Raw genomic sequence first — 26,493 nt, 5'->3', positions numbered from 1 at the left:
AAAGTCAAAATGACTCCTTGGTCCATGGGCTGCAGAATGGATGTTGTGTTAGCAGGCATGAAAACAACATTAATCTTGTTGTACATCTCCATCAGAGCTCTTGGGTGACCAGGTGCATTGTCAATGAGCGATAATATTTTGAAAGGAATCTTTTTTTCTGAGCAGTAGGTCTCAACAGTGGGCTTAAAATATTCAGTAAACCATGTTGTAAACAGATGTGCTGTCATGAAGGCTTTGTTGTTCCATTTATAGAACACAGGCAGAGTAGATGTAGCKTAATTCTTAAGGGCCTAGGATTTTTGGAATGGTAAATGAGCATTGGCTTCAACTTAAAGTCACCAGCTGCATTAGCACCTGACAAGAGAGTCAGCCTGTCCTTTGAAGCTTTGAAGCCAGGCATTGACTTCTCCTCCCTAGCTATGAAAGTCCTAGATGGCATTTTCTTCCAACAGAAGGCTGTTTCATCTACATTGAAAATCAGTTGTTTAGTGTAGCCACCTTCATCTATTATCTTAGCTAGATCTTCTGCATAACTTGCTGCAGCTTCTGCATCAGCACTTGCTGCTTCACCTTGCACTTTTATGTCACGGAGATGACTTCTTTCTTTCCTGAAACCTCAGGAAYCAACCTCTGCTAGCTTCAGACTTTTCTCCTGCAGCTTCTTCACCTCTCTCAGCCTTCACAGAACTGAAGAGAGTTTGGGCCTTGCTCTGGATCAGGCTTTGGTATAAGGGAATGTTGTGGCTGGTTTGATCTTCTATCCAGGCCACTAAAACTTTCTCCATATCAGCAATAAAGCTGTTTCRCTTTCTTATCATTCGTGTGTTCACTCAAGTAGCACTTTGAATTTCCTTCAAGAACGTTTCCTTTGCATTCACAGCTTGGCTACCTGCTTGGCGCAAGAGGYCCAGCTTTYGGCCTGTCTCGGCTTTCGACACACCTTCCTCACTAAGCTYCATCAYTTCTAGCTTTGGATTGAAAGTGAGAGACGTGCGACTCTTCCTTTCCCTTGAACACTTAGAGGCTATTGTAGGGTTATTAATTGCCCTAATTTCAATATTGTTGTGTCTCAGGGAATAGGGAGGCCCGAGGAGAGGGAGAGAGACAGGGGAACGGCCGGTCGGTGGAGCAGCCAGAACACACACAACATTTATCGATTAAGTTCGCCGTCTTACAGTGGCACAGTTTGCGGCACCCCAAAACAATTGCAATAGTAACATCAAAGATCACTGATCACAGATCACCATAACAGACATAATAACAATGAAAAAGTTTGAAATATTGTGAGAATTACCAAAATGCGACACAGAGACACAAAGTGAGCACCTGCTGTTGGAAAAATGGCGCTGACAGACTTGCTCAGTGCAGGGTTGCCACGAACCTTCAATTTGTAAAAAACGCAATATCTGTGAAGAGCAATAAAGCGAAGTGCAATAAAACGAGGTATGCCTGTATTCAGTTTTATCAAATGTCTGCATTTTCATCAAGACCAGAAGCRCTTTCTTTACTGTCAGTAAGAAACAATTCTGACTACACACAACCTGGGTGTGATTGTTTCCACGGTTCTATTCACAGAGTAGTCATTTGTACTCAGAATACTTCATTTTAAATATTTTCTAGAAAAAAAACAGCATATCTTATGGTGAAGACATCTCTGTAAGTAATGAATATGTTAATAGTACTAAAAATACTGAAAATAAAAATTTCATTTGTTAATGTGAGGAATGCCAGTGAAGGCATAGCCTTCCTCTTATTTTCTCCCTGAGGCCTGCAAGATGTATGTGCTCCTTCTTGACTTTTTACTTGTCTGAGCACACGTATGTCACTCGTTAATTAAACTGCTTTATTTAATCTGATAAAAACTCTTTTGCAGCCACTCTTCCTTGTGGCTGGAGTAATTTAAGGCATTCAGAGCAATTTAAGAAGTTTCCAGCCATGTTTCTCATTTCCAGCTACAATTTACTAGGTGTGGGCTGATCACAGACAATGTGTGCACCCTCCTAGTTTATTTTAATATAAGGTAAAATAGGGTCCTTTAAACTTGTCATGGCATAAGGAACGCTACTTCCTCCATCATCAGAATTGAAAAGGAACACTCAATATGTTAAGACACTGCATCTTTAACACAATATGTGGAAATCTAAGAGACCTGACTTAACCAAGTCAAATACAACAAAAAATAACTGTTTGTACACATCCTAATATATTTAGCTGAACGCAAATAAACATTCTTTAAACTATATTGCTCAGCCTTTCTTTTCCCCAAGTACCGGTCCCCATTCCCCCCTTCCCTGCTGTCCAGTCATAATATATTTCATATGATGTAATGAATCCTGGCTAACAAGTATGATGCATTCTGATAGTCATTAAAACAAGATTTTCCAGTGTTTGCTTCATGCCATTTTTAATAGTTCAACTTTTTCTCTTAATTTGAAGTAAAAAATAAATATTGAAATAAAGAATTTTTTGTTAGAAAGTCTGATTGCCATTTAGCTCTACTAATTAACTATGTTCCAGATGATCTAAAGATGTCTTTTTCTTGTAGGTGTTTCATTCAGCAGAAGAGACTTAGATGAACTGCCTTAAATATAACCATTTTGTTTGTTCTGGGTTTTGGAAAACAGTGAAAGCGAGTTTTAAAGTAATGTTTGCCATGCCTTGGGGAACAAGTCAGTTTTCCCTTTCAAGAAACATATCTGCTTTCCATATATCGCTTTTTTTCTTTGTGAAGTTGCTGGTCCTCTATATTTTCAAAGACTGTTTGTAAATTCATCCATACAGCTACTACTCAAATTAGGGGAAATTTATTTAAACCATGAGCAACGCTTTGTCAAATTAAAGGTATGAATTTTGAGAATATTCCATTTAAAATACACTTTCGGACAAAAATGTTCATTACTTTACCTGGCAGCACTGCAACTAGTCCCACTCAGAATTACAGATGAGATGAAAACTAAATACAGGCTGTTTTTTGAAGACAAAATGCAAAAAGAAACTTTTTTGCTCAAGGAAATTACAGATAATCTGGAAAGAAGTTATGCAGTGCATAAATATTAGGTGCCCACCTTTCTATCCTTTCTGGTGTCATTGCTGACACTTATTTTTCTAGCTTAGAAGATCAGTAATTCTAAATCTTTTTAAACTGATAAAGCCTGCTGGTTTTCCCATTTTTTATCTATCAGTCTATACAGTAATCACTTTGTGTTTCAGAGTGGGAATAAGCCAATAGGAAAATAGAGAACTCTCTTAGGAAATTCTTTATTTTGATATAGTGATAATATTCTCCATGCTGCTTCACTGGGCATATCTATGATGGAAAGTTAAATAAAAAGACTGTTTTTTCCATAATTTTTCAATATAGGCTTTTTTCCTATGTATTCTGCATTCATGAAGTCTGATTAAATGTGTTTCATTAGTGAAGGAATTTTTGAAGGTTTCTTCTATGTACGAGAAATATGCCAGTACTACTATCAATTTAATACAGATTATTAAAGATATAAGGCATATATGTGAGCTGCAAACCAATGCATTTTCTGAAGGAGACCTTCTAACGAAAGAAGTTCAGCATTCCAGGATGCTACATGGATGGAAGCTCCTGGCTGGCTGTAAGCGGTATCTTACTCTTTCCAGTCAATCTCTTAAATGTGCCCAATTCTTCTTCATCTTCTTTTTTTTTTTAATAAATACTTATCTAATATAATTTCCTAATCAACCTGAAAGATATGTTTCCCACAGGTGAGACAGTAACTATGAATTATATGAAGTTTGGGCATTCTGCTCAAGACTGAGGTTTCCAGTAGGCCATTTTCCTCTCCCTTCTCCTACCCCTGTCCCTGCTCAGTTCTCCTGAATAAAAACAACGCTTTCTAGATCTGAAATCTTTTCTACCTTAGATACAAAGAAAGTCTTTATTTGTACCACACAAAATGATGAAAGAGAGAAAGAGATGTAAAGAGATATAAAGGGAAGCAGGAGCCCTGTCTACTTTTATTTCCTTAGAAGGTTTATTAATTAAATTTGAGTTAGTCCATGGCTTTTCAGAGATACTGGGATTTCTGTGCATATTTATAATGCTATCTAATAGCCAAAATGAGTAAAACCAGAATCTTTTAATAACCTCTCCTTATTTTGGTCAAGAAATCCTGTTCTTTTTTTTTTTCAATGGGACTTTCTCTTCAATTTCAGAATTTAGGTCAGCTGATCTATGTAAAATATATGCTGAGACATATATAATACAGGTTATGGAAGGTCCGGTTAGTTCTTCATATTTTTAATATCTGTGTATCTACAGAGGCCTGAAACAGAGAGGCCAGAGCCSTCATAACACTATTTGATCTTCTAAATAGCAAAATGCTGTGAAGCGTACAAGACAAATTGATGTTACAAAAAAAAAAAATCAGAACAAAAACTGTTGAGTTAACCTAAAGTAAACATTTCAGGATTTGCTAATCAGACCCTGAATTTAGCCAAATACCAGTTCACACCATACTATATCCTTCCTGTCTCTTTCACTTTAAGATATTGCAGAAAATATAGTGACTATATTCACTGCAATAAGCAGAACTTCAGCTTCTCCATTTTCAGCTGTTAATGTTTAAAATATATAAAATTATTAATTCCACTTGATTTGTAAAAGTTATTGTTATGGCACATGGGAAAAAAGCAATATCATAAAAAAGTAACTTATTTGAAGAACTGTATATGTATTATTTTAACTAGTATGATTTAAAAGCCAAACAAACATAAACCGTTTGTATGCAAGATACGGTAAATAGACCTTGTTTGCTTCAAAAATTGACATCTTAAAATTTGTGGTTTAGTTCTAAATATAATACTGTTTCTAACAGTTTCTCCAACATGTTATTATTTCTGCAGTTAAAGCAATTTTCATCATTTACTGTGGCTCTTAAATATTTGCTATGAGCTTATTAGATCTTGAAGAAGCTACATTAATTTACATCTTGCAGTCAGCACTCTGAAGTACTGACTTTGAACGACGTTTTCTTCAGCTCCTTTCAAAGATGACAAACACTGGTGCTATTAGATGAAGCTTTAGTACTTTGCTTAAGAGGAAGTCTTGGGTCCACAGGTCATCCAGCAATTCTGCTGTTGCAAATTATGGTATCTATGGTATTAGGCGATTTCCTTGCTTGTCGGAAATTATCCTTGTCACTGGGCTAAGATGCAGTTTGGAATGAAAGCGCTAGTGAAACACATGGCTTTTGCTGCAGGACGGCAGACACATATTCACTCTCTCAGTGGCTATTAATCAGCTCTTGATGCAGTGCCCTTAACTCAGTAACCTCATCTCTGCATTTTGCAATAGAAAAATCACTCAGCCAAAGTCTTTAAAGAAAGTTCTGCTTTGTATTGTAAATTTGGGGGAAGCAGACTATCTATAGTTTCTTATTTTAGCTTCTTTTTGGGGTGCTAAACACCATCTGATGACCTCACCAATAATGTACTACCGCAAAAGTAATGATATCATGGGTGACTAATTTGGTGACAATAATAGATTTCATATAATGAACTTGTTAAGAACAGTTTTGGTAGATATATTCTGCATAAACAAATGTAACATTTTTTTCCCTCCATCTGGTTATTTCTCTTTTTATTTATTTAGTCAGTAAAGTTTATTAAAGATCCTAAAAAGGCATTTCAGCAGATGGATTTATTTCTTTGACACAGATATTATATGTGGGCATACCAAATACATATATATAGGCAGATGGATTTAAAAAAAGTATAAATAATTTCAAGCTAATATTTTTACTTCATTAGTCTAAAACCCAAATTCATCAGCTCTTAAAATTCTCAGGAAGAAAAAGAACTAGAACTAACAATGAGAAGATTTACTGTGTTAGTAATCAAAGAATAAAAACATTTTCCCATTAGGACCAATTAAGCTCACCCCTTTACAGCTTCATGAAAAGTTTAACTAAATCAAATTAAAACCTACAGAAGCATATACATTCACAAAATATGATGTAGATATGATAAGTATGATAGCCAGATTTCTGTAGCTTGACTACCTTACAATACAACCCACAATCCCACCTTAAGGCATGTACAAAACTGTTTATTTTCAGCCAAAGATTTTTATTGAAGTTCTGTGGTGTGTGCAGCCTGTGGTTTAAGTCTGGTACAGCACTGGACTTTACCTGAGATGTAACGCATAGATAATGTGTGCAGCAAAGCATGTGTTCATAGTTGGTTTCATTTTGGCCATGCAGACGGTCACCCATGTGTATGACACCCAGATAATTTGCTGGCCTGTAAAATTATAGAATACCATACTACATGATGTAATATTCTTGTTTTTTCACAGGATTAGGTCCTTCATGAATAAGAAGTACGAGGCTTTTCTAATTTCTTTGTTTGAGGATATATCTTGTTTTCATTTTTCGTTGTTCCATAAAAAAGCCAGCTGACTAATTCTTATACCTCCAGTTCTTACCTGAAGATACGCCTGTGTATGTTCCCAAATAATTTTCCAGAAGCCATTGTTGCAATGTTTGTAATCTCACTTCTCGCTGTTCATTTTTTTAGAAATGTCTGTCCGGCAACCACTTATGGTTTGTYGTCGGAAATGAATGTACTGGATAGGACAGGCACCTTGGAAACACAACTTTTTGGGGAAATATGAGAAATATGTGGTGTCTACAAAAGAATTGTTGTCTTCCCACATTTTCATTTTCAAAATTAGTTTCAGAAATATTTATTAAGCTTCCATTCTGAGGTGGACTTAAATTGGACTTAAGAGAATGTCTTCAAGCATAAGTGGCCTTTCAGCAAGGACCTCAACCTAGAAACATAATTTTCATCTTTGAAGTTACTTGCCTTCAGTTATTTCTATTAACACATCATTTATATATAGTGATATAGTCCCTACATCACACATTCATTATCATCAGTGCTGAGAGGTAATAGTCTGGTAAAAAAGAAAATCTACCTGGGGTGGGGTTGAGAATAAGATCGGGGCTACTGAGACCTGGAACATGACCCAAGGAATGCCTGCTAAACTACCTATGATTTAGATAACATGGTTGGTTGCCCTTAAGATTAACAACAGCTGGTTACAGAGGTTGCCACAGAATATGACATCCCCAGTGACTGTTCGTGCTTTGCGGTGGCAGAGCACACAGCCTCCTGCACTGGGAGGCACACTGGGGAGAGACAGAAGTAAAAGTGAACTGGTAAGGTGAAACATAGTAGTGAAGGTTCAGGTGTGGAAAAATGGAATGGAGATGGTAAACAGAGGAGGAGCAATAGATGCCAGCAATCAGTGAGCCCATCCAGTTACCTCCTACTGGAGGTCCTAGGCTGGAGTAACCATCTTTCTGCACCAACACAGTGATGCCAGGATGCTTGCTCCTTCTGGCCAGGTGTTCACTCAACAGTTAGGCAAAGCCCCCATCCCATTCCACCCCCATCCTCCTCACCACAGAAGCAGGCTCAGCATTCATGGTGTAGCCAGAACAACGGGTCTGGTCTACTGCCCTGTTCCAGCGGCAATGCCCAAGCACAGGCTGCCTGGTACGTACCCCATGGCAATCCTGGCCACAACATTTGCATACCTTATTATCTCTTCTCCCACTTTCTGGCTGTCCTTCTCACCACTCTTGCACCTCCGCCCCAGTTTCCTCCCARATAAACAACCCACCTCTAATTAATTCTGCATTGGGCCCAGTTTTTCTACATCTGTACCCAATACAGTATTTCTGATACTGTTTACTATCAGCCTCATGATATTACTGATGTAGCTACCTAGGTGCTGTTGGTCTTGCACCACCATACTCCCCGAAAGGTTCCTCATACTCCCCTCCTGCTACTCATGGAGTTTGGCTGTTTCTCTCATAACTCCTCCTTAACCATCTGTGAGATCCAGCCATCCTTCCTCGAACAATCTCTAACTTTTCTCAGCTTCTCACACCACTGTTTATGTTCAGAAGTTTCTCATGCCACATCCAGTAATTTTCCAGTTAGCTTAACTTCAAGCCAGGGCATAGTCAATGGTCTAGTCATTTGCCTGCAGCCCTCACATTAACCCAGAGATCAGGAAGGTACCTTTCCCAGTGAAGATTCACTATCAAAATCCTTCCTCAAACAAGGTGCAATAGCCAGCCCTTTTCCTTAGAACGGTGGAATAGGGAAAGAAGTGGCAGCAGCACTCCAGTAAACAGCCTGTTACACCCAGTAACACAGTGATCGCAAAATCCTCGCAGCATGTCAACATTTTGCCTGAAGACACTTAACCATGCAAGACCCATTTTCCTTCACAGTGCTTTCACTACAAAATTATATGGAATCTTGATGTCCTTAATATTTTCTGTTGAATTACCTGATTTTTAATAAATGGTACTTAAATTTTCATCAGAGCAATTACCAGAGCCCAAGTCTCCCTAATGGGTAACTGCCTTATCACTGGAGGTGGTTTTTTTTTTTTTTTCTGGACAAAATATACCTTATGAATCTCCATGGAGCTCGCTCTAAGTGAAGCATCTAGCCAGTCAGTTGTTTCAGGACTTTTTATGGACCTTCCCATGGGGCCAGTGATGCATCAATACAAATACCTTTAGAAAGAATGACATGGTATATGAGGTAATACAGGATTTTAGCAGCAAAAAAGGCATTTTTCAGAAAGAGTAAGCTATATTTCTCATTATTGGGGAGGTTATATAATAGAAGTTGCAGTACAGAAAGGGCTTTACACTGGACTAAAGATGAAAAGATAAATGTTGTTGAAGATACTCAGGATACTTACAGAACTTCAGACATTTTCTCACTCAACCTCTCTTTTTTCTTCTTCCTCTTAAATACTTCAATTTAAGATTCTCAGTTGACACTAATTAAGCTTCTCAGGTTAATTAATCACAGAAATTTCAGTAGCATAAGCCAGATGACCACAGGAGTTGACCTAAGCTTAATCAATTCAACTGTCAAGTTGCTATAGCATGACCCATAATGAACTGTAAACAGTACATACTTTCATTTGCTGAATCACGATTTGATTCCAAATTTACATGTATTAATATGTAAATTACATCTACAAACAGGATTTTATCTTTTTAATGGTATTACATTAGGGAAGGAAGGTTTAGAATGCAATAACCATTTGCATACCTTCTTGAAGAAAAGAACTATTAATGATGCCTTACAGAAAAGTTAAAAAAATCAGTCTATTACATAATTCTTTTGTATTTCTTTTCTCTTATTCTTTATTTCTAAGCCAGTTAATCTTTGTTTCCTACGCTGCTCATTCTTCTCAGAAATCTCAATTCTCCACTATTCTATTCTCCCCACAGATATCAATTATGATGAAATAAAGTGAGGAACTCTTTAAATTAAATTAAATTAAATTAAATTAAATTAAGTATTGGCATGAAGTCATATTACAGCACAGACTGTATCCAGTGTACTAGGGGTAAAGGGCTGGGCAATATTCTTTAAAGAACTTGAACATTTCCTGCATCGCCTCTGCTACTCCTATTTTTGGTTTTATACATACGTACATACATAAAATATATGTTTGCATATATTGTCCATATGTGTGTGTTATATAATGTCACGTATGTATGTAACATAAATATATGTATATATGTTGTATGTTTATATGTATATAATATGCATGTGTGTGTGTGTGTAACATATATTTCTAGTATATATATATGAGAGTGCTCTTCTCATTCCTGAAGAAGCGAGCCTTGGTCTTGAGAGGATGAGAAGTAATTGCATCAGGTCACCAGCACTGCAGAGAAAGGCAAACATAGGTACAGACTTAAAAACAAAACATATAAAAATGTAAGAAATAAAGATCCTGATTTCAAATGTATCTGCAGTAATAAAGATCAGGAGAAGAGAAATGCAGGTATGTTGCATAACAGCCCACCTGCCATTTGCTTAAGCTTCTGCAGCAAAGCAGCAGACTAGGTGGCCCTTTGTTTTACGAGGCGCAGCCACGGAAGTCGGTTTCAAATCTTTCACTGAATGTAGCTTATTTTTTAGCTGATATCTGTACTGAATTACTGAAACAAGCTAGAGAACATAGATTACTAATAGGGAGGGCCTACGGTCATTATAGATTACTACAGTCTGTAACAACAGCACCTCCTATGACCAGGAACACCTATGGAAAATAGAGTATGCTATGAATAAAAGATTTAGATAACCACTGCAAGCTAGAAGAAGCCACCTGGCTGAATTCACAGGCAGGTAACTCAGGTAGATACTGTGTCTCTTTTCATGATAAACCTGCCTCCTGAATATTCAAATATAGTGGGGGCAACAGACAATAATAATCAGCTTGAGATGAGTACTGAGATAAAAAATGCCCATGTCACTAGCCTTTGCCTTTGGTACCCGGGCCACTTCTCCCACTCATGTGAGAGCTGAAAAAAGAATGGCACCAGCTGAAAAAAGAATTTGAAAAAAGTCTCTGCAAATGCAGCTTGAGCTTCTTTCTGCAGGAATGAAAAAATTATAAGCCACTGTAGATTTATTCTAACCTGAGGTGGATGGACAAAGAAAGTAAAGAAATGTAAAATGGGAACAATGTGAATGTGGCATTCACCAAATTCAATTCACTCATCAAAAAATCTGTTGAGTCACTGCCTGAAAATCAGCTAATATATTATATCCTTGAATTGAAATGCATACAGGTGATCTTATTTTTCAATTTTGTATAGGAATCTGATAATTTCTATCAAACATTATTACACAAATTCCCTGTTAAATGTGATATGAAAAATGTATTATCCAATTWAAAAAATTGTGCAAATGCTTATCAAAGGAAAATCAAGATTAAATTAAATAGACTGTTAGTAAATAATAATTCAAATTTTAGCCACAAGGACCATTTTTGCAAGTTCATAGCAATATCAAGAGCATTAGTCAAAACTAACTAAGTTTTTTTTTTTCTTTCAGAACATTGCACAAAAATTAAATATTTGTGAAGGGAACTAATTTTCTATAGAAAATGCAATATCTGCTCTGTGTTCAAATAATATGAAAAATTATATTAAAAACTGAGTTGCTATAAAGATAAAACATGCATTTTCAATATTTTAATGCAAGTTGGACCTCATATTTCAGATGCTCAAAAACATACTTCTTTTTATCAATTTCTACATTTGCATCCTGATAAAGTTAACAGRCTTTTATTGATTAATTTTGTCCATATTTTTGATTCCTGTTATGTATCACCTTTTCTTGGTTGAGTTTAAAAGTAAATCTATAGCACTGTGATATAAATAGAACATTCATTAAATACTGTTTATAAACAATGCTGGCATATTTGCTGGTTTTCATTTTTAAATACAAACTAATGAATTCTTTCCTTTTTTTCATTCTTTTCCTTTTTAAAATAAATATCCTACATCACAGATGGGGAGTTGATTTTTGGAGGGTTTTTTCTTTCTTTTTTTTTTTTTAGGAATCTGATACTCTCTCTTTACGGGATAGTGAAAAATCTGAGAGGCTGACTTTCTAAGGTACATAAGGATAAAACACAGGTGTATCTGAAGCTAATTTTTGGCTGTCTCATTCATTCAGTATATTCTAACTCCTGACTGCAGCTTATCGGGAGAAACTTCACTATACCAGTGCAGCTAAAAAGACATGATTTATCTCCCAACTGATATTTATACAGTGAAGGTATTTTTACAGAAGATTCTGTGAGAAAGATGGCACTCCAAGAAAATCAATCATTTACATTACTACAAGAAATATTAACTCTCAAATTCTTCCAATAAAACCTCATTGCAAGATATTGATTTCACACAACAAACCTTCAATTTTAGGTAATGATTGACACTAAAGTAAGTAATTACAGGACAAAGATGAGAAGATGACATTTCTGTTATAGACTGAAATTAGCAACAGTGAAATAAATTCAGTTATGCATACTTATTTGTAAAATACTTAAAACAAATACATTCCCCTGGAAGACCTGAAATCAGAAAAAAATGTATTTTTCATGAAAACATTTGAAGGTAATTTGGCCATTTTTAAGATAGATTTATTAAACTGAAAAATTAAATTCTAGTTACTAATGTCATTCCTGTGCATGTATGTTGTTTAAATACATGCGTGCACGCACACGCACAGTGCGCACGCAGAGCTCAGTTAGTACAGAGCAGAACACTGGAACAGAGCTGCAGCTGAATAACATCCATGGAAGAGATGGACTTTCTGAAAAGCTACGTAACATGGTCAGGTTTTACAAAGAAAGGAAATACTGTCTCTTATTCATCATGGCAAGCCCAACAAACAATAAATAGAGACAAAGTTAAGAAGACAAGATAACAGGTGAAATTCAGACAGACAATGGTAACAGGAAATTGCTTCGTAAGTATAGTAAAAGTAAGCCAAAGACCAGTAATAGTGTTGGTTTATTAGCCACTGGGCAAGGAAAGCCATCCATAAGGATGCCAGAAAAGAATGACATTTTTATATCAACCTTGCCTTTAAAGATCARCTGCAAATAGCTGACTACTGCTATACTAGTGACAAAAGGATAAAAGTTCATCCTAAAACGCAGAAATCTAAAGTTAGAATGCATTCATATAACAGACTTTTCAAATTAGCTGGGCATCCTCTGATACTTGGAGACTTGTCTGAAATGATCTCAAAACCATTGGCATGAGATTTTTCTAAAATAAATTGTGCCAAACTAATCTCTTTCCTTCTTATGACTACATCTCATATGAAGTTCTCATCCAGAAACTAAATGTGATCTTGGGTAAACTATTACATGGAACATGTACAGATTGCATAACTCTGCACAAGAGCAGTTATCATTAGTTTACTGCCAGAATTGAGGGATATTTTGAGAAGTATCTTCAAGAATTTGTCCAGGGTATAGTTCTAATCAGTATTTTCAATAATAACCTGGGTGACAAAATAGGCTTATTCAATGTGCATAACAGGAAGCTAAGCAGAAACGCTAGAGCATTAAAGGAAAAGAATTAAAAACAATCCTTTTCTGTTAGATTGAAGAAATGTTCTGAACTAACTAAGACGAATTTCAAAACAGAGAAGTACTGCCTACTGCACTTAAGTGGAAATAATCAATTGCATAATCAGACAAAAAAAAGCTGAGTTGGTCACAGTTTTTCAGAAAAGGAGGAGATTAGAGCGGATCAAAAGCTGAACAAGCGTCAAGGATGTCACACCAATGTGAAAAAAAATTAATTGGCTTACTGGGATGCATAAGTGAGAATACAGGAAAAATTGAGAGTCTAAAGAAGAACAGAAAGAAGGGGAAGAGTAGAAACTTCTTACAAAAAGGAAAGCAGTAATGTATAGGAATAATAATAGTAGTAGTAGTAGTAGTAGTAGTAGTAGTAGTAGTAGTAGTCATGACAGAAGAAGCAATACCAAGAAAAAAGTTCAGTTTGGGTTAAGCATTAGGAAAGGTGGTAAAAATAGGAGCACAGCAATAGACTGCTAAGCTAATTTATGCAATTTCCAATATTGGACATCTTCAAGAATGGGTAAAACAATAGAGTACTTGAATCCAAATTCTTCCAAAAATTCTTCAGAATTTTCAGGTCTGCAGTTGTGATACAGTCTTGTACCTACTGCAGGTATTTCTACGGTCACAACATACCAACAAGTGCGTTCCTATATAAGCATATATGGGCCAATCATTTTCACATGAAGCAAAATGTTCCTAGGATGTGGGTAGGAGTTTACATTTAATAAAAAAATCTCAGGAGTTCTCCTGTCTGTCAGAAATGTCAAGTTAGTACTGACAGTTGCAGAAGTTTTTACCACACTGTCTTCAATGTTTTGAAAGTCATGAAGTCTGAAAAAATGCCCATCATTATCTAGAAATTAGAAATAGAAATGATAAATTAGCATGAAGGTGCTGAAAAATGAAACTTTGAATTTTTTAAATTAACACATATGTAAATTAAAGTATATAAGTATATAATAGTATGTGTATATAATATATACTTATATATATACAATGTATGTATATACCTAATATACATTATATATAACAGTATAATACAAAAGGAATTCTTGAAATGTAAGGTGATACTGAGACTGAATAAGAGTGTCCAATTTCTCTATTACAGATTTTATTCTATTAAAAAAACAATAAAGTAGTCTTATCTCTTAGTACAGCAGGTGTAAGATGTGAGAGATGACGGACAACATTTATAACCTGATGACCAAAACGCATGCCTCATTATGCAAGTCGATATCCATTCATATACCTCTAATAGTGCAGTTTATACAGTTAAATCAAGAAAGGCAAAGAAGCATACAGGATCAAAAGAGCACTGTCATCATAGTTTATACACTGAAGGCCAAAAGTATAACTGGGTTATAAAAACATTCATTTACAGTAAGTCCATAATGTGGATTAAAGATGATGTATCTTTCAGATGAGGAAGTCCCTAAAACAATGAATAGCAGAAGCTGGAATGGTAAAGAAACATTATGCTGTAGTTGTGAGCCCCTAAATTATTGAACAGTAGTTTCTTAGTCAGAAAAGTATTAGATAGAAGAAGAAGGGGGGTATGTCGCTTTCGTGGGCACATTGCGAAAGGAAGAACTTTCCTTCCTGCTTCTGTTTTGACAGAAAAAGCTTGAAAACAGAATTCAAGGAGAGGAAATAGCACTCTGTATCTTGTGCTAAAGGAGTCACCTCTCTAGAGCCAGAGAACATAAACTTAATCTCCAGAAAAAACAAACTATCATGAGAATGGCCTTCAATCTAACATGACATCATTAGCAACTATTATTGCATTTTGATACTTAAAAACTATAATTTAATGCCCTCTTGCATAGATATCTACAAACAAATTAGTCTCAGTCCTGAGAAACCTACAATGAATGTAACTGGATGATGTTTTGTGTGTGGGAGCACCTGGCGGGGAGGCAGGTGACAGTTATGTGTTATGACCAACTCACCAACTGCAGAAGGGAAAGAGAAAGTACTAGCAAATAAAAGAGTATATTCAATGAAGCACTGACCACATGCATTAACTCCAAGAAGCCCTGCCTTGTCTTCATGAAGGTGCCTGTTCACCTGACAAACTGTTTCTCCTGCACTACTATGGAACGAAAAGAAAAACTCCCATTAAAACTCATTTAGCTACTAACTTCTCTTTCAAATCCTATGTCACTGTGCCTATAATCACAGTCGTTTGATATTAAATTGGTTTAAATACTAGTTTACGCTACCAGACCTGTCTTTGATGTGACTCTGTTTCAATACTTGGGAGAAGAAAAGAGGGAGCTAGCTAGATAGGTCTCTGCATGTCACCTAGAGTAGCACGTAAGTTTTAGGCTGGTAGCCTGGAATCAGTAATTTAGCATGGATTCAAGTGGTCACAATCAAAATTCGTTGCACAAAATGACAGCTACAAATGTCGAGAGAATTCCCAAAGCTGAACCTTCTGTGTGCAGAACAGCCTAAATTTAGCCAACAGGGAGGTTAGTAAAGAACATTATCAAAGCAACCAGTCCTCCTTGCAGCTGAGGTCTAAAATAGAAACACCTCTACTGTCCTGATTATCTGTAAACAAGAATCCTCTTTTGAACAGATACGACTATAAGTATGCTTTGAAGTAAGTGAACAGGGATATCACTTTATAAAATACAACCAGAAGGAGAAGTTAACAAGTTAGATTTGTTTCCCAGGAAATAGGTGACTTGGATTTGTCTAAACTCACTCCTCCAAGTTAACAAAGTTCCTCTTCATTTGTCACAAGAATAGTCAAGATGTGTCAGAGAAATAGCCTCTGACATTAACATAAAGAAGAAACAGAAGAAAAGAACAAGGATAAAACAGTATTTCCCTCATTATTTCCAACAGTCTACAATGTTGGGGCTGTTAGAGTCAAGTATAAATATAATATCTATATCCTTGCATTTAATAATTGTTATTCATTTTATGATGACCATCTAGTGGGTAAAAACAAAAATAAATCCTGTAAGTGGTAGCAGAACTAGCTCTGAAAAAAGACCACAAACTCATGCACCTCTGGCATATTTTTCGTCTCCCCAATGAATCTTGTATTCTTTGTGCTCAGATTTCAGAGGCAAATCATAACAGTCTGAGTTAAAATAAATCAAATAAACCAAAGCTATTGTGGGTCATGCTGTCTGGGGTAGTATATACCTCACAGCAAGAAGAGCATCCCATCTAAACAGCTGGCTCTTTGTATATTTCTTATCACTTAACAAACTCTCAAACCAACAACAAAGAGGAATGAGAGCTACTGCCTCTATCAWGTTCTATACTGTGAAGTGTTGTAACAAGAGATAATACTCTACTGCACAAAAATCTAGAGATTGTTAAAAATTATTCTCACATTTGTAATATGAAGATGTTGAGTTTAACATGTACTTTGATAATTACTTTCTCTCTGACACAGATTATGAAACTGATTTGCAAAATAGTGCAAATTTTTGGTTTGGAAAAAATATGCTATCTCAAATTGAAATGTGTCATTTCATATTTATTTTTTAAAAAGGAAATACATTTTTAAAATGAATGACTAGACTGACAATAGGACTTAAATACCATTGATAACATAGAGATTTTTCAACTTACCTTAGGGTTTAATGATTAGGCACTTGCTGGGTTGCAGGAGCCTCAGATTCCAATTTCACTACTACCTAATTCAGAACTGTGACTGAACTTGAGACTCCTGGCTTCCTAAAGAGTAGCCTAATCAGTAGCTGTTACAGCTATTATAAGCAAGAGCCTTTCCTTCAATACAAGGAGTACACCTCAGGTGCGTTTCACAAAAAACTGTTACTACTAAGGTGCATAAGATTTTTTTTACATATTATCCAAGCCAGTGAATAGTCATTTATAAAAAATGGAACAGCTTCATCAGGAGAGATTTAGGGAGAGAACATTTTACCTTAAAGTTAGAAGTCACAGGCTGACTACAGATCTGAATTCATTCTGATGACATGAAATATTTTCACGTAACCTCATGGAGTGGGGATCAGAATACATTAAGCAAAGAAAACAGACAAATTTTTGATAATCATCTTTTTTATTGCTATCTCTAACACTCAGAATTCAGTCACAGGATGCTAATCTATTTTATATTACAACAGTACTTAGCTGCAAGTGGCTTATATTATCTGAAGTTTCTATTAAGATAAGCTGTTACGTAGCAAAAACAGAGGGTTGTAACACCCCTATGCTGTAAATGTATTAATGAGGACATGATGAGTATTAGCTCGCCTTGAACCTGAACACGAGCGTGCCAAAACGGGCAGCGAGGAGCAGCACACGGGTGTTGCGCAGCACTGCGGCGGCACAGGCAGGCGCAGCCTCGCACCCCGGGCGAGCAAGGCGCTCGCCGCGAGGGCGCAGGGAGCCGGCGCCCGGGGCGCCCGGGGGCAAAAGCGGCCGCAGCCGGCGGGACGTCGCCAATACACACGGCGGAGGCTGGCGAGACAGAAGACAAGGAGATAAGCGGCGCGGGGAGCAGGGCCGGGGAGGGGGCAGCAGCATAAAAACATCCGGCACCGGGGGACCGGAGCGGGGAGAGGCCCCGCGGGCTGCAGCGCAGCCGCCGGCAGCTCTCAGCGCAGCGCCTGGGCAAAGCGGCCCAATTTGTCAGTCGTCCCAACACTCCCATCACAGCAGTCTCTAATCACCTGATGTATTTATGTACACACACACACACACACACACACACTCACACACACTCACACTCACTCACTCACTCACTCAGTTGCAACAGTTATCTCTGGTGCCTTTTTCTTCCTTGTCGATTCATTTCATTTTTTGCTATCTTAGTCAACATATTATAATAGTAGTAGTAGTTAGTCATAAATCTTGTAGAGATACATGCCAAAAAAAAAAAAAAAGGTTTAAACTAAGTATTTCTTCTAATGAGCACCTTCACCTCTAGCAATTTTAAAAGGTTTCAGATTCATTCATCCTGTTTATCTGGGTTTGTTCCTCCTTTCTGAAGTTTTTGACCCCTCCCATTCCCCTGGCCAATAAAACACATGATGGTCCAAGTGTACACCTGAAAAATTTTGCATATGAATACAGAGTTCATATATGTTAGATGAACAGGACAACCTTCTATGAAAATTATTAGCATATTGGAGATACACTGGGCAAATATCCAGAATGCATATGAACCTTAATATAATTTATCATTTTCCTTTTATTGTATTTGATCTCCTTTGGAGTCACTAAAATCAATACAAATGAAGAAAGTGAATTAAGAACATTGCATACTATTTTGAAAATTGCTCATGTTGATCTATTTGTTAAAAATAAAATCACAGCCATTGTCACCGAAATCGGGAGAAAAACTCCTTAACACCAATGTAGCATTAAGAAGCAGGCATTCTCTTTATTACGGTGCCGGGTGCACACTGGGTGGAGCTATCCTCCGGGCACCCGGTGCCGTAGTAAAGAGAATGCCTGCTTCTTAATGCTACATTGGTGTTAAGGAGTTTTTCTCCCAATTTTGGTGACAGTTTTGGCAACCCAGATGGGATTCTGCTTCTGAACCTCGACAGATCCGTGGGATCGCAGGACCTCCAGCCGGCACCGAGGGATTCTCGGGGAGAACCTCCAATCCCCGGACCGAAGAGCTCTGAACAAGACCCCTGGGAAGGTAAAGGCATTCCTTTCTTTAAAAGGTTGGGTTGCCTGCCCATCAGACGCGGCGAAAGCCCCGCAGGGTTGGGCTACAGAGGTACCTCAAGGGGAAGGTAAGGTTATAGTTCTGCTAGACGAAAGTCTGTGGAACACCTGGGTTGGTATTTGTGCACAATTGTGGGTTAGAGTCCCACCAGGTCAGGTTAGAGTCCCGTTAGTGGGTTAGAGTCCCACCAGGTTGGGTTGGAGTCCTGAATTGTGGATTTGTGTGGTAATTTGACATTTGGAATGTTATTGGACTTTGTTTTGTGGATTTTGTGATTATGGGTAACCAAACGTCGAAAGAGGGGGGATTTTGAAGAATTCACCCCTGGGATGTATTTTAAAGCATTGGAAAGAGGGTACCCTTACCAGAGAACAATTAATTGAATACTGTAATCATTGTAATCATGTATACTTTAGAAGATCAGGAAAAATGGCCTAAAAATGGAACTGTGAACTACAATACCATATTACAATTAATGTTGTTTTGCYGRAGGGAGGKGAAATGGGATGAAGTAATGTATGTAGATTTGTTTTTCGCATTAAGAAACCACCCYGAATGGCAGAAAGATTGTGGAATGATTCCAAAGGATCCAATGATACTAGCACTAGAGAAGGAGAGAAAGGGTCGAAAGTTGAAAAGGTGTTGTTCTGCTTGTAGGATCGGAAAGAGGTGTTTAAAGTGTGAATGGGAGGAGGAAGAGGATTTGGAGCTGTTGGTCGCCCCCCCGACAGAAGTGTGGGGGGGATGTTGAGGATGTTGTTGGGGAGGCTGAAGAGGCAGAAGGATTTAGCCCGACTGCAGGGAGAACAAGAGGACGACAAGGGGTAGTGGGGGAGGTTTTACAGGCTCCCCTTCGGCAGGCGGTTGGAAATACCGGACCTGTAACAGGTAAAGTGCCTTTCTCTATAATGGAGTTAAGGTCCTGGAAGGAAATAGCAGGAACTATAGAGAGGATCTGGGGAAAGCGGCAGAAGTGTTTGAAACTGTAATTAGGACTCAGGATCCAGATTGGAATGATTTGCAGGTAATATTAAACACCCTGCTGGATAGTACTGAAAAGAAGATGGTATTAAATGTTGCTTGGAAACAGGCGGAAGGAGCACATGCTGGTGGGGATTTGCAGGGAACACTAGATCAGAATTTTCCTGCTACAGACCTGGGGTGGGATCCTAACCAGCCAGGACCCCGGGGTCTTCTAACAAGATATTAGAAATGGATATTGTATGGTGTAAAACACGCTATGCCAAAAGCAGTTAATTGGTCTAAAATATATGAGGTCAAACAAGAACCAGCTGAATCCCCATCTGTTTTTATGGAACGATTAAAGGCTACTGCCAGAAAATATGCCAACGTGGATCCTGAGAAACCAAAGGAAGCATAGCAGTTAGCTTCAATTTTTATGGGACAATCGGCCCCAGACATAAGAAGGAAACTTCAAAAATTAGAAGGGGCAGATTCGAGAGATCTGGAAAAAATGTCAGAAGTGGCCTGGATAGCTTTTAATAATAGGGAAAAGGAAAAAGAAGTGCAACATGTTCGAAGGGAATACCTAAGAGAAGGGAGAGTGGTTGCTGTTTTAACCAGGGCTCCTGAAAGAGCCTATAAAGAAAGGGAAGGCACAAGGGGGGGGGGGGTTACCAAGATGTGAGAAGAGGTAGGGGAAGGGGAAAATTACCTCCTTTTGCGCACCCCCGACTTGTGGAAGATCAGTGTGCAATCTGCAGAGAAAGGGGGCATTGGCAGAGGGAATGTCCTCAGGCTGGGAACTTAGACCCAGCCCTGCAAGCCATCAAACTCATGACATTAAATGATGAATCCTGAAGGGGACTGGGGCAATCATCCCCAGCCGAACCCCTGGTTACACTGAGGCTGGGAAATGATGAAGTAGAATTTTTAGTTGATACAGGAGCCACTTACTCTGTACTTAATACTTGTAAAGGAAACTTTAGCCATAAAACTGTAAGCGTTGTTGGTACTACAGGGAAACAAGAAAATCGGCCCTTTTTGCAGCCTTTAAAATTTAAGTGGGGAAAACAATGGATGACTCATCAATTTTTATATATGCCTGAATGTCCGATGCCCTTGATGGGCAGGGATTTATTGGATAAGTTAAACGCACAGATAATCTTTAAAAATGGAGAGGTGCAGCTACTAATACCTGATGCAAAAGCTGTGGAAGTGAGAATTTTTATGTTACAGAGCATGCAGAAACCAGAGGAAGAGATTCCTGCCAAAGTAGTGGATGCAGTAATACCAGCTGTATGGGCTAGTGGAATTCCAGGTCGGTCTAAATTGGTGAAACCAGTGAAGGTTGTTCTAAAATCTGGAGCTAAACCGGTAAGACAAAAACAGTACCCTATTAAGTGGGAGGCTAGAAAAGGGTTGGAAGAATTAACAACTACATTTTTGAATTATGGGTTATTGATAGAGTGTGAATCAGAATATAACACCCCAATATTACCAATAAAAAAMCAAAATGGCAAGGAATATAGGTTGGTTCAGGATTTAAGAGCCGTGAATCAGATTGTTCAAGATATTCACCCAGYGGTGGCTAACCCATATACCTTGCTGACATCCCTAAAGGAGAGCCATAAATGGTTTACTGTGCTTGATCTCAAGGATGCCTTTTTCTGCATACCTCTAGACAAAGACAGTCAGGCGATATTCGCCTTTCAGTGGGAAAGCCCCACCACTGGACATAAAACACAACTTATTTGGACGGTGTAACCTCAGGGGTTCAAAAATAGTCCAACAATATTTGGCAATCACTTGGCCAAGGAACTTGAATCATGGAAAAAGGAAAATCTGGAAGGAACAATACTGCAGTATGTGGATGACATTTTGTTGGCTGCGGAGACTAGGGGAGAGTGCCTACAGATGACCATAAGCCTGTTGAATTTCCTAGGACAAAGAGGATATCGTGTGACAAAAAGTAAGGCTCAGGTAGGGAAAGAGACTATGATTTATTTAGGTCTTAAGATTTCACAGGGACAACGAAGACTGGGAGCTGACAGAAAAGAAGCAATCTGCCAAACTCCAGAACCAAGAACTGCACGAGAGCTGAGGGCATTCTTAGGTATGGCCGGATGGTGCAGACTGTGGATTCCCAAGTATGGGCTATTAGTAAAACCCCTTTACGAAATTCTGAAAGGGTCAAATGAGAATTACATACTATGCACCCCCGAATGCCAAGTGGCTTTCAGGGATCTAAAGAAGGCCCTGATGTCAGCACTTGCACTGTGACTGACAACATCTCGCCTTGGGTGTGCTGACTCAGAAATTGGGAACGTGGAAAAGAGCTGTAGGATATTTCTCCAAACAACTGGACAGTGTGAGTAAAGGATGGTCAGGGTGTTTGCGTGCTGCAGCTGCAACTGTTCTTTTAATCCAAGAAGCTAGAAAATTAACAATAGGACAAAGAATCATAGTATATGTTCCGCATATGGTAATTTCTGTCGTAGAACAAAAGGGGGGACATTGGCTGTCTCCCAGCCGTATGCTCAAATATCAAGTTATCTTGTTGGAACAGGACGATGTGGAACTCAAAACTACCACAGCAATCAACCTGGCAATGTTTTTGAACTCAGAAGTAAGGGACCCTGAACCCTTGCACCATGATTGTCTGCAAACCATCGAACATGTATATTCAAGCAGACAAGATCTAAGAGATGAACCATTAACTAATCCTGATTTGGAACTGTTTACAGATGGTAGCAGCTTTGTGCGAGATGGGAAACAGATGGCCAGATATGCAGTGGTCACCACGACAGGTAATAGAGGCTGGGCCCTAGACATTAACGTGTCAGCCCAGAAGGCGGAATTGATAGCATTGAAGCAAGCCCTGAAAATAGCTGAAGGGAAAAAGGTAATTATATGGACTGACTCAAAGTATGCATTTGGGGTAGTCCATGCACATGGGGCTATCTGGAAGGAAAGAGGATTGCTGACRGCTCAAGGATCACCTATTAAATATAAGGAAGAAATTCTCCAACTTCTACAGAATATTCAAAAACCTAAGGTAGTGGCAATAAGGCATTGTAAGGCACATCAATTTGAACAAACCACAGTATATGTGGGTAATCAATTAGATGATAAAACTGCCAAAGAGGTGGCTGGACAAGGCATCCTTGCATTGGTACCAGTAAAACAGGTGAAGCTCCCAAATCTGAAACCTAATTACAGTGAGGCAGATCAACAATTAGCATCACTGTTAAAAGCAACCCCAAASRGAGAGGGYTGGTTARTAACTCCTACAAAACAAGTCATTGTTCCACAGCAGATAATGACTGARATTGTAAAAAAGAGACACGAAGAAACACACTGGGGTAGTGAAGCTATGATTTCTAGTCTTCAAAATTCGATTATATGTGTGGGAATGACTGGAATAGTGAAATCTGTAATGGCAAAGGGCCCTGTTTGTTTAAAAATTAATCCTATGAACAGGAAAAGACCGCCTCCGGGGACCACTAAGCAAGGAAGTTCCCCTGGAGATTATTGGCAAATAGATTTCTCTGAATTACCAAGGCAAGATGGTTATAGATACCTTCTGGTATTAGTTGACACCTTCTCAGGATGGCCAGAAGCTTTTCCCTGTCACACCAATAAAGCTAGGGAAGTAACTAAAATATTGCTCAAAGAAATAATACCACGATTCGGGGTACCGATAGGAATGTCCTCTGATCGGGGCCTGCATTTCATGGCAGATATAGTCCAACTGCTAAGCAAAATTGTTGGTATCAAGTGGGATTTACATACCCCATGGAGACCACAATCGAGCGGGAGGGTAGAAAGAATGAATCAAACTTTAAAGCAACAAATCAGTAAGATATGTCAGGAAACTTCTTTAAGATGGCCACAGGCCCTTCCACTGGCTCTTTTAAGAATCAGAATACAGCCAAGATCAAAAAGTAAGATTAGTCCTTATGAGGTATTATATGGAAAACCATACCAAGCGCTGTTGATTCCAGGGGAGATRCATGTAAAGGGAAMAASAGATTTARWGTTATATCTGATTTCTTTAGGGAAAGTCCTTGTGGCTCTCCGATGGCATATTGTTTTGACAGGACCTCTTGCGTTGGACACTCCTGTCCATCAGTATCAACCCAGAGGTTTTGTATACATAAAAACGTGGAACTCCGAACCTTTACAAGAGAGGTGGAAAGGACCTTTCCAGGTACTCCTAACTACTTACACTGCACTCAAGGTAGAAGGGATTGAACCTTGGGTTCATTACACTAGAGTTAAGCCAGCGTCATTGCTGAAAGAACCTCAATGGAAGGTCATTCCATCAGATAAGAATCCTCTTCAAATAAGAGTGCAGAAAATAAGTTGAAACCTGGAACTTAAGAGTGTTGCTGAGTTATTTGTAGTTTTGCTTGTTTCAGGACCTGGGAGTATTGCTGAATTATTTGTAGTTTTTGCTTGCTTTTACAATTAGAAAGTTAAGAGTGAATTGATTAATCAAACATGAGAACTAATCAACAGATTATTAGTATTTTAATTGGGGCAGCCATGACGTTAACTGACTGTTCAGTCAATCAGGGATCAAGCCATGAAAATCTTTACCAAGAGGCAAAAATACGATTGGCAAAGAAGTTGAACGTGTCAGACTGCTGGATATGTTCACAGGTAATGTTGGGGGGGGGGACAAGATTTCCCTTTAAACTCACCCCTCTAGGATGATCAGAATATTCTACTAAACTCAACTGAAAAAGCAGTAGAGGAGTGGGAAAAACAAAAGGAGTCCTCTTCCACAGGGTGGAATTGCTTCACTTCATGGCTACCAAACCTAACCTGGTTAAAAGAATTGTTTGTAATAATTATAGCCATAGTCGTGGTATGCATATTGTGCTGTATTATGATCCAATGTTTACCTTTAATTATGTTATGTTGTATCCAATTGTGTGTACCTGAAAGTCGAAAGTATTATCAGAATTATGCAATCTAGGTAAGACTCCCAAAGAGATCCTGAGATCTTACTTCGGAAGTATCAAAGGGGGGAACTGTTACCAAAGGCCTCAGACAAGAAAGAGTCTCAAAGTGTGGGGGGGAATGGGGGAACTGTTACCAGCTCAGACAAGAAGGAGTCTCAGCAGGAGCCTCAGACAAACATACCCAAGGACACGGGTGCAGCTGGGACTGATACATCCTGAGAAAGTACAGATAAACCAGCAGAAGCCAGTTGGAGCCAAGATTAGGACCAAGACAGCTTTTCTCAAACACGGAAGCAGGCCAAGCTGAGACCATGTATGGAAAAGTAGAGCAAAGTTCATGGCAAGACGCTGAGTGGCACCTCTTCTGACACCAGTAGGGACCACCAGAGACCCCCACAGAAGACCCCCAGAGACTCAGACCGCATGCGTAATGATTATGTAAATGTAGTAATTAGTTCTAGGAAATAGAATGAATATGTATAATCATTCCTGGAAATTTAATGCATATGTATATGATAGAGCAATATAAACTTTAGATGATGCGACACACGGTGTGCCCATTGGGTGGAGCTATCCCCCGTGCACCCGGTGCCGTAATAAAGAGAATGCCTGCTTCTTAATGCTACATTGGTGTTAAGGAGTTTTTCTCCCAATTTCGGTGACACCATCATCAGAAAAGAAAACTTTAATATCCAGAAATATAATTGTCAGCTTTGGAATAACTGCAGTTTTTTACTGTGCTGCTATACGATGACTGTGTTCCCTTTGAACCTGTTCAGTTCAAAGGGAGTCACAAGTAACAGGAAAGCGGTAAACAAAACGCACAGAGGCACAAACCTGACTGACAAGGCAGAGGGGAGACAATATGGAGCCTGAAAGTCTCCAGGCACTAATTGATGGGCCATGAGGGACCTATAGGCATTGCTTTGGAGAGGGCCAATGCAATTTGCAACTGAAAGGGGGAAACAAGACAAACGTATTATGGATATTTGAGGGGGTCCTGGAGGACTCTGCAAAGCTTGGTAAGGAATGTTTGGGGGAAGTGTCAAAGGTGGGGGAAAGGGGCAATGGGAAGGAAGAAGGTGGGGAAATGGGAGTGGGGGTAAAAGGGGCCCCTCCGGGTAAGCAGTGGCCGGCCAATGTGCTTGCCTTGACTGAGCCCTGTGCCTGATCATCGCAGTCTAGCCTATCTTCTTATTAAAACTTTCTTAACTCTCTTTCCATGCAATCTCACTCCCTACCCTCTGTTTGGGTGCTGTTGGGACTAGGTGCCAGCAGCTGGAGAGACAGGAGTGAGTGGATTTGGGCCAGCAACGGAGGTCAGACCTCGGTTGAAGGGGCCCTTGTGTCTGTGGCGCCAGCAACTGTGGCAAGTGAGGTTGGCAGTAGCTGGAGGAACCACAGATCTAAGGAGCGCGAGTTTGGGGTGACAGCTACTGGGGGGACAGGAGTGAGTGAATTAGGTGCCAGCAACTGGAGCAATACCTCAGGCAACAGCCCCCATGTCTGGTGCCAACAACTGGGGCGACCGGGAGTCTCAGGGCCAGCAGCTGGGCTGGGCGAGGGTCTCAGTGTCAGCAGCTGGAGCAGGACCAGCAGGCACAGGGGCCGTGTGTCCTGCAGGCCAGCTACTGGGTGGCTGGAGTGCTTGTATGCCCCTAACCTGGTATGCATGGTGTGTGTGTGCAATTCACTACAAACTTCAAGGTGGCCTAGCAGGTGAGCAGAAGGCCTGTAGAGCAGGTCAGGGGGCTGAGCAGGAGTATCAGACAGACAGTGCGGCTGGGCTGGTATTGGGGGATCTGCAAATGTGTGTGTGCTTGTGAAATAGAGAGTGAGGGCGTGTGTGTTTTCACTAGTGAACTTGAATTCTGACCAGCTGGAGAGAAGGAACAAGATTTGGCTTTATT

At 39.1% G+C, this 26,493-nt stretch overlaps 1 protein-coding gene across 1 annotated transcript in view; it reads left to right on the top strand.

Annotated features, from left to right (window-relative positions):
* The window catches only part of LOC112972813, a 42,333-nt gene extending 18,351 nt beyond the window's left edge, over positions 1-23,982 (top strand). The window contains 3 exon segments of the mRNA XM_026079887.1: positions 18,481-18,620; positions 20,632-21,726; positions 22,358-23,982. Coding sequence (XP_025935672.1) covers positions 18,481-18,620; positions 20,632-21,726; positions 22,358-23,982 — 2,860 coding nt within the window.
* The last annotated feature ends 2,511 nt before the right edge of the window (positions 23,983-26,493 follow it).

Source organism: Apteryx rowi, unplaced genomic scaffold, assembly GCF_003343035.1.
Source record: "Apteryx rowi isolate R43461 unplaced genomic scaffold, aptRow1 scaffold_501, whole genome shotgun sequence".
Classification (NCBI taxonomy): Eukaryota; Metazoa; Chordata; class Aves; order Apterygiformes; family Apterygidae; genus Apteryx; species Apteryx rowi.
The sequence above is the reverse complement of the archived record's forward strand: the minus strand, read 5'-3'. Positions and strand labels throughout refer to the sequence as shown.